The sequence below is a fragment of the Amblyomma americanum genome, chromosome 1 (genome assembly GCF_052857255.1).
Source record: "Amblyomma americanum isolate KBUSLIRL-KWMA chromosome 1, ASM5285725v1, whole genome shotgun sequence".
Taxonomy (NCBI): domain Eukaryota; kingdom Metazoa; phylum Arthropoda; class Arachnida; order Ixodida; family Ixodidae; genus Amblyomma; species Amblyomma americanum.
In genome coordinates this window covers 302912162-302921864 of record NC_135497.1, presented here as the reverse complement: position 1 = coordinate 302921864, position 9703 = coordinate 302912162, and the positions used below count along the sequence as shown (strand labels likewise).

Genomic DNA, 9703 nt, shown 5'->3' with positions numbered 1-9703 from the left:
TCGGTAGCAGCCGTTGAAAGAAAAAGCTTCAAACTAAGCGTGATTTGCGTAGTAACTTAGAGCGGGGTAGTTTCCTACAGCATCGACAATAAGTATCACAATAAATGAAACAGAAACGAACACACATGAATATACGAGGACTCCAGCTGACGTACTTTCCATCGGGAACCGAGCGCGGATATGGCCAATCCACCACACCTGTTTTTCTTTCTTTATTGTACCAAGCTATCACAGCATGCGGCCTGGAGCTGGAAATAAATGTTTTGTATACGAATCACGCAAATTGCTTCGGCTTACCGCTCGCAGTTTTCTCAAATGTATCGCTATTTAGAGCAAAGTACGGTGATTTTGCTGCCATATCCTTTTGCAACAAGCGACGGTAAGCTGTAAAGCATCTGCACAGCTGCCTAAATCGCGTTTAAAAAAAAGCGCTAAACCGCGTATACTTTAAGCCAGGTACTTCGCACCCACAAATCGTTGTTTTTTTGCCTTTGTTTTTTTTCGCATAAGGAGGTCTTATTTCAAGCAACTGACAGCTACACATTGCGGCTTATTGAAAACTGGCCAGCAGCGGCGATGTGGAATTGACAGTCACCGTTTCGCTGTGTCGCCAATGCTTACAAACCATCACATAAGCTTGTAAACAAATGGTAACGCAACGAAATTACATATACTTGCTTAACGCTATCTCTTGCAACTCGCATTCGACACCTATTGAAGAGCGTAGCACAGTCGTCCACACACCTGTCTACAGCGCTTGAACGCAGCGTTCTATTTTGCATTTATGACAATCGCCGCATCATGGCTTGCCCGATGTGTCGTTTAAAAACTAGGAGCTAAACGCGATCCATGGGAATGCTCGATAAGGTGTTGCTTCGAGCTCTAGTTCACTCGTAAATGACGCGTCTACTCCATAGTGCGCCATTCGAGTGCTTTACACAGGTATGTGGACGACTGTACATATTTATGCAATTAATCAGCTGCCGGTCGCTTCGGTTAGGCAGAGCCTTTTTTCTCGTGCAGAAGAGCCTTTCGACTTCGGCACAAACAGCTGCGGTGCTCTCATTGTTCCTATACGACATCCTGCACTACGAAAAATCGAGTGCTACTGCACTCGGCTTCTATGCTGCCGTTCGTCCCGCCGTTAGTCTCTTTATCAGCAGTTAGTCCGCCGTTTTGCGCACGCCACGTATTTATGGCAAGAAGCGAACCGTGTGCAAACTTAGGGACTAACAGACCCCCCATTTTTCATACATGAAAAAGAGACTGACACCGATTTTCCACTTTCTCGCCTTTCGTGGGGGAAAGTCGTGGGGAGCGTCAGTGCGGTCGATGATGCAGCTCTACAACGCCTTATTCACGGGATTTCTTCACTACAGCCTCCCTGCACTTGGAAACATTCGAAAAACAAACATAGGAAGCCTGCAAAGCGTTCAAAATCAAGCTCTCCGGACTTGCCTAGGACTGCCGAAATGTGCCTCTATGGCTGCATCTTTATTCACCTCCGAGGAGCATCCTGTCCCTACCTACCTAACAGTCAACGCACGGAGGGCACATTTTCGACACATATGCCGGGTTTCCTTTCACCATCTTGCCAGTCTTCCTATTATCAGGCCGCGCACATTGTTTACAAATGCCATTGATGCACATCGCGCCATTCTGCCGTCCCAGTTTACACCCGCCTCTACACCGTCCTCGCCACTTTGTAGCCTGCACAATCCCCATGTGCTTCTTTCAATACCTGGCGTCAGGAAGACGATGGATTTATCGCCGATAGAACTAAAACAAGTCACTCTTGAATACTTCCATGAGCACCATGCAAGCCGAGTACACGTCTACACCGACGGCTCAGTGAACCTTATCAGTTCTTCGAGCTCCGTGGTCATCCCCACAAAGACTACAGAAATTAAAGTTAGGATAGCTCACCAGACTTCTTCGACGGATGCAGAACTCGCCACCCTTCGTGTCGTCATTGAACACATCAATAAGCAGCTCCTTCAGCAGTGGTCTATTTTCACCGATTCCAGAGCTGCCTTCCAAGGCTTACAAGCTTCTCTTCGCCATGAAGTCCTTGAACAACTGGACGCAGAAATACGACAACTACATCATTGTGCCGTAAATAAAGGACACGACATTATCTAACAATGGCTACCGGGGTACAGCGGCATAGCAGGCAATCACCGCGCGGTTGAGGTCGCGCGAACTGCTCACCACGACGGTGATTTTGTGTCGATCCCCATTTTGAGGTCAGACGCAGCGGGCCGGCTTCGCGCAATTGCGCGGGACATCACCCTTGCCGTGCGGAATTCCGGCCAATTTTCCAATTCTCGTTTAAAATCCTTGGACCCAGATCTGAAGCTCCGGCATATATTCTGCCTACCACGACGTGAAGAAACTCGGCTGTGTCGCCTGTGGCTTGGTATAGCTTTCTTTCACTAACCAATACTCGTTCTTTATTGGTATGGCTGACAGCCCTGCATGTGCCATCTGCGGGTGTGACAAGACTCATTCATTGTGACTGCCCTGCCTACAGCGCCGAAAGGCATTCGCTCTGCTGTGCGCTGGAGCGTCTAGATCCACGCCCACTGACACAAATGAAGATTCTCGGCCAGTGGCCGCGGCGATCGTCTGCGGTGAAGGCCTCCAAGGCAGTGCTCCGCTTCTTGCGAACTCCTGCCCTGCACGATAGGCTGTGACTTTAACGAACGATGTCTTTTCATAGTGAGTCTCCTTTCCCTTTCATTTTTTATCCCCTCACCCTTTTCTCTCACGCAGGATTGCAAACCGATTATTCTTTCGGTTAACCTCCCTGCATTTCCTCTTTTTCCTCCTCCTCCTCTACTAGGCCAGTTTTTTTTGTTTTCTCAGAGTGTAAGAACACAAGAAAATCGTAAGGTTATCAGCAATCACACTGCTTTAAATTGTAAAGAGCTCGTGCGCATGAGTTCTATATTAGCACGTAATTTAACGAGCAACGAAGAAAGCTATATTGCACTTGGCTTAGTGTGCCTTTATTTGTCTACAGCAATATTCGCACATAGCTCTTAGTGCCTTACTCTTCCGAAGTCAGCTCCGCTCGATATATCACAGCTCTGCTTCTGAAACACTTGAATGAGAAAAAGCTTCAAGAAGCAAGTTGCCACAATCGTACAGACTGAACGCGTTGTGGTCCGTTCTGCTTGCCCTATGTTTAGAAGTATACTGCACTTTCATCGCGCACAAAACTATCAAATATTGAGCAGCGATGTTGCAATCTGTGGTTACTGCGGTATTAGTTAATGTAACCCGCAAGAACTGCTACGGCTAAGATATGATAATCGCATTTTCGGAGCAGTCTGCAAGCGTTTCCATCGAGAATGTCACCGTTTTTGTGCGATTTTTTTGTGTTTTATCGTTATTTTAAATGTAGATCTTGATGGCGTGTTTTTTCTTCTTTCTTCGTTGCATCCTGTTGCAGCCTCTAAGAGAAGCTGGCATCAAAATGGTGGTTAATAGAGGCCCCATTGTTATGATCCTTTTTAGGCAAAAATAACTAAGAGCTTTGCCCTTCGTTTCGCATGTGTCTCAAAAATATTCTCCGTCAGGGCTTCACTCTTTCAGCTATGCAAAGTCATTGCAAATTGTTAGCAGATATAGGAAAAAATATACTGATGTGAGTGAAAGCCTGTTCGCTCGACGCTGGCTCAACACTTAGATCATTGCCTTATAACTTGATTCTGTCATAAAAACAAGACAATCATTTCGGTTCCAGTCATTACTGCAAAGGTGGTGGTTGGCTAGCGTTCCTGCTATGAAAAGAATCTTTGGAATTTATATACATATTGTCAGTTTAAACAAAAACTAGTAAGTAATTTATTGGGATGTTAGGGCAAGCTTGCGTCGCCCGTTTTGGTGCGTCTGTTTTACACAAGCACAATTTGAAATGGCCTTTTATAAAACATGGCTCAACTGTCAGCAGGGCCATAAGAAATAGAGTCCACCTTCAAAAAAATATGGCAGTCTTCGGTAACTTACAGGCCAGAAGTCCGTGCTTTCTTCTGCTGCACTGCTTCCATTGTCATCGAGTAGTTCAGTACTCTAAACTGTCCATTTTGACTGATTCAACAAACGCAAGAGTTTTCACAAATATTTCTGGCTTTTAATAAATAGCAAATTACAAAATCAGCAAAGCTCAAGCAGTGGGTGAACTAGGATTTGGTTGTCGTACATCACTGTATTCCCGCAAGATCTGTTTTGTAAAGCAAATCTTCTATGTTGCACTTACGTTCCAGATTTTTAAATCGGCGTGTTTAGAATTTTGCTACCTTCCAGTTCGTCTCCACTTCTAATAAAGCTCTGCTGTTAGGCTTTTGTATATCACAGTGTAATCATACTACTTTTTTAATGCTTATATACACAACACTGATTTACTGTTGTTGCTCATTTGAAAATCTCCATCAGCTTGTTTTAAACTGTGTTCAAGTGAGCTAAATCAAATGCAACGTTTTACAAGAGTTTGTTTGCTTTGTTTTTTAGCAGTAGATGTCCCCTCCACTTACTCCACCTCTGAACAGGATTTCTAGAAAACCACGCGGCTCTGCTAATCGATGTGTGCGTAGCAGAGTCGTAGAGGTATGTAATTTTGGTAAAAGAGATCATCCATCACATAGAGAAACACTTACTGGGGCTGAGTGACTGCCCAAAGAGAGCGAATAAGTTTGGGAAAAACATGGACATGATGATGGTCTGTCGAGCACCATGTTCCAAGAAGAATGAGTGGCAAACTGGCCACGGTATTTTATCGTCAAACTTTCATTCTCCTATAAAGTCCTCGCGGGGCTACGAAGCGAGTTTACAGACGACCAAGTGAACCGTTATGAATGAATGAATGAACGAATGAATGAATGAAAGTTGCTTGAAAAAACGGCAACGTGTATTTTTACATGGTAAAGCGAAAACGGAGGATAACACCGAGGCCGCGAATGTCACTCAACACGCGCTGTGAAATATTCCAACTTTCTCTTTTCGCACCTCTTTTCTTAAATACATTACATACTTCCAGTGCATAAATAAGCAAATTAATAAGATAGAAGCGACCGAGAAAATAGATATTTGAAACACTGTCATGCATCTGTTCGTTTAGGGGTGGCAGAAAAGAAATCGCGTTTACCTAACCACTGAGTTTGTCTTTCAGCCCACTCAGACCATTGCTGCCTTTAGTGCGATGCTTACATTTTTTTATGCTCAAAGCCGATATATACCGTCCGTTTTTCTTCGGAAGGAGAAATATAATTTGGGCACATCTTTTCAACTTGAATGCCGGGTTTTGAGATCTGGATGAAATCTTAATAATGAAAACTCAACCAAACCTGCTTGCTTCTATCGTTCTTTGAATACTGCTTGTATAATGCTTTCAGTTTAGAGCCTCATAAGTTCTAAATGCGCAGAAAAGTCCCATTATATATATGCCCATCTATGAGATTTTTATTCCAGTAATTATATTTTAGATGCGCATCAGGCAAGCGTAAAATTGTGTCACAGTGTACATGAGAAATTTTGCCATCTCAGAGCGTACAACTGAAAGAGCATCCCCATGCCGTAAATTTGGAGAGCAGATCTACCGCAGCAACATCAACGAACAAAGTTCATCTATGCAAAATATGGGATTCATTAAAAGTACTTTTATGTTATACACAGTAACTTAATGAGGCGATCTCTTTTTCGCCACTTATGAACAAGTACGAATGATATTTCGTTGAAACTACGCAGAATGCAATCACCAAAATGAGCGTAACACACCTGAGTTCACTGGAGCGTCTCAGTGTGAAAAATAGCCATGCGTAGTGATTGTTTTGAAATTGCTGTAGCACGCTCGCGCAATGTAAATTATTCAGCCACTTAGCGTATCAGTCAATCTTCTCATTGGTTAACACAAGTGAACAACGTGCTGATTAAAATAAAAGAACATGTCGCTTTTAATCATGTCATTCAGTCAGTTAAGAAATTGAATAAATTGTCACTCATGCATAAACTCACCAGTTGGTCAGACAACCACTCACTTTTCCCTTCCCGTGAGCGCTCTGTACAAGCGCAGCAAGACAAAAAGCAGCACAGGCGTATAGGGATGTAACGTCGACACCCACACCCCGCCATCTTTGTCGGCCTTCCATAGCCGTCGTGAGCGAATCGTGACATGGGCAGTCTTCAAAAAACACCGCGGTCGGGCAAAGCTGCACGGAAATAGGCGAACTGTCTCCCGTGCCTCTCTGAGTGGAGGGAAGCAGGGCAGCTGCTGGAGCCACACTTCGACGCCGCACCGTCCATGGAGGCACCACTCTCCACTCTCTTGAGCTCCGTAAACTGCGAAGCTGGTCTGGAGGAATGCGGCACATTGCTGCGCTTTTTTGTTGTTCCCAGTCGCACATGACGCTTAGCGCCATAACAGAGCACCAACATCGACACTTCTTTGTGCAATGCGTTTTAGTCACCAAGCACATTTTACGCCTGAAGCCTTGCTCCTGGAACAGCGCGCAACAGATGCCCAGCAAAGGCAGTGCACCTGCAGTCTGAACGTGTCTGAACGCGTAGTATATGATGTGCCCCCTTTTGCGTGGTGTGACCCCGTTCAAAGCTTGCTCGGGCATACAGGCGAACTGTTGCACAGAAAGCATGACAGTCTTCTTTCAGGCGGCCGCGAAGACCGCGCGGCGTGCGTCTGTCGTGGTAAATCGTGAGCTCGGCGTACTATCAGAGTTGAACGACCAGCGCCATGGATTGCAATAAAGCAACGCTGCTTCTCACGACATATACGCCATTCACTCGGGAAACTGCTTTTCTGCAGGATACAGTGCACCCTTTTTTTTTTAACTCCGGGAAGCTACTGTATCACAAGTAGCACACACCATTAGGTTGAGATGTGTCCTCGAGCTGGCTAGAGTTTGGAGAAGACAGGCTTTCCTCCTTTCACTGATTCCCAAGGCGACAGGCTTTTTGCTCGAACAGTGAGTTTGTTACGGCGTATCTGCAATCGGAACAAATATCGATGCGTTCCAGGGCTAATCTGAGCTACAGACGACAAGCTCAGCCACCGGCACGCTTAACGTGACATAAGTCCACAGAAAGAATTTCTCAGCTGCCTTTGGACTTAAAGCCTATTTCATCTTAGTATTTTGCCCAAACGAACACAATCCTGACTACGCTGCTACTGCATCAAGTTCCAACGACGAGCCCCGCGATGTTCAGCCAATGCACCGCATTCCTCAGGTGTGTGGCTCGCAAACCCCCGCTATTTGCCGTACGCGGACGCGACGTCAAAGCTCGTTTCCCTCGGCGGCACGGCTGAGTCACAGGCTTCCGAGAACGACCGCGGTGTTCTTTCGCACGTTTCAGGACTGCAGTCGCACGGACAGCTGGGTCATGATGGAGGAGTGCCCGTAGATGATCTCCTCGTGGTGTCGCCGGGCGCAGCAGCGGATGCGGGCTTTGAACTCGGTGTTGAATTTTTCCTGCAAAAGCAGAGGCGAGAAACAAGAAGAAAGAGTGCTACGGCTCACCTACGGCGCAAGGCAACTAGAATGCGGTCCATGCTTGCCCTAAGGTAAATAAGTGAAAACAAAAACCGACCATTAATGTTTTCAATTGTTGGTTGACAGTCAGACATGCGCGAATGGCGACTTTCTTGCGCCTCGAGGTGAAAACGAACTTAAAGATTGTCTGCACTTGAACAGGTCTTCATTCGAGGCGAATATGCCGGATGTTTCAGCGAGGCCCGGCACAAATTAATAAAGATAGGTTTTTGAGGTATAAAAATGCCTTTTCCGGCATAGTAATACCAGTTTTGACGGACGTCAGAAAACAGACAAATAACTGGCCAGATGAGCTGGATAACTACTATTAGAGTTAGGCGCCTAGATTCAGTCAGAGATTTGCAGCTGGGAAGTAGCTACATCAGCTTCTAGAATTTCGAAAACACCATCACCTTTGGTGCTGTGGCTCAACAAACTTCGGCCACCATTCGAAACCCGCCCGCTACGGTGCGCGCACAGCCACGCCCGCCAGCACATTTCACTCCGTGGTGCATCTGATCTTCAATGTCCGGCACGCGCTGCGGTGCTCGCTGCTCCAGTCCAGTAATACGATCACCATAATAACATATCAGAAAAAAACTTCTGTTTTTACTTTATTTTTAGATTTTATATTTTTTTATATTTTACTTCTTCCAACAGTGCAAAAAATTTGGGAACCACATCCCCTCCTCCATTAAGGAAGCTTGGCGTCTTTAGCTTTAATGGGTCCCGTCACAGTTCCTCTTGCCCGCGCAGACACGGACACTGTTTCCTCTTTACCTATCGCAATCATTATGTGAATGGCCACACGACATAAGTATAAAGACCCGCTTTAACCAAGCCGTATGAACTGAACATGTCTGCGTGGCCTGGGAGTAAAGAAAACAAAACTGCGTTTGCCTAGCGCTAGCTTTTCTTACTTGCAACCAAAGAGTCCGGGACTTTATTGCCGAATAATTATCGGAATTTTATTTTCAGCGTAATTCATTTACTTTGTATACTTATGCATCCTAATGAAGTTTGAGTCATGCGGCGGCCTTTTAATCACCTGTTTTCTAATTATTTAATGACTTTTCAATTCCGCTGCTTCAGGTGTGACGTAGCCACCTTTTCGACCAATCCGTATTTTTCGCTCACAACGCCGACAAGTGCAGCAACATCGACGCCGGATTTTCCACTGAACGGAAGCCTTAACGCTGCCGCGTTAAAAACGGGCTCTGCCAACACTACACCACATGCACCCAGAGAGCCCGAAACAGCTCTCGAGAACGACAGCAAGCGGCTTTCTCTATCAGCAAAAAAAAAAAAAAAATCATGCTGCTTGTTTCAATAATCGGGATCAGCTTATATCAATGCAAATTTGTCAATATACGGCATTGTGCCGCACAAATGTGCAAAAATACATGCCCCAATGCATTAGGGCGGCAGCTTCTAACGACGAGGGCGCGAACTGGCGCGCGAGGGAACAGCGAGATGAAATGTTTGCCACTCGTGCGCTGGAGGCGCGACCGGCAATAGCAGCAGTTCTTCAGCTTCGCGCCAGAAGTCAAACAAGAACAGCGCTCACTCGAGATGTAGACAGAGTAGGAGTTGCTTATATCTGGACAAAACATAAAAACAAGGCGAAAGGATTCCTAGCGAGACTCCCAGATGTACAAAAAGAAAAGCAAACCCAATGCTGATATTGAACCATATCTTTTGTAACTCCATGGCTGTGGCTTCGGCCGGCTATAATTTTTTGTACTTCTGTATGCACTGGAAAAACTCTGTGCTACTTTTTTCATCTTCCTTTTTGCCTTCTTTTGTTTCTGGAGTGCTGTAGTACTGTCACTGCGGTATAGAGATAGAATTCGCACGCTCTGGCTATGCGGCTAGTAGGCCGTAACGGTGGCTTTGGCTAAGATGTACGTCAAAATTACGGCCTCGACAAACCTGTAGCAATACATTATTCGATTTGAACTGAGAAAGCGCAACGTCCCCATCACAGGCCGTCCCTGTCAGAAAAAGGAAGAGCTCGGTGCGTTCCGCGGGGGAGTGGCGAAAATTAGATTTATTCTAGAACTCGTCTCCAGCACCACTGAGTCGTTCTTCATTACACGGCAAATCCCGGCGGTGATGCAAGTCGACAATCTAGTGCTGTGATGCCCCTTTCTGGTAGA

The 9703-nt window shown here is 45.7% G+C and overlaps 1 protein-coding gene across 1 annotated transcript in view; it reads right to left on the bottom strand.

The window, feature by feature from the left end:
* Nucleotides 1–3402: 3402 nt before the first annotated feature.
* LOC144115305 (tachykinin-like peptides receptor 99D) overlaps nucleotides 3403–9703 on the bottom strand; it is a 98478-nt gene continuing 92177 nt past the window's right edge. Inside the window, exon 5 of the mRNA XM_077649641.1 lies at nucleotides 3403–7484. Within this exon, the coding sequence (XP_077505767.1) occupies nucleotides 7365–7484 (120 nt within the window). The 3' untranslated portion in view covers nucleotides 3403–7364. The remainder of the gene's footprint in view (nucleotides 7485–9703) is intronic.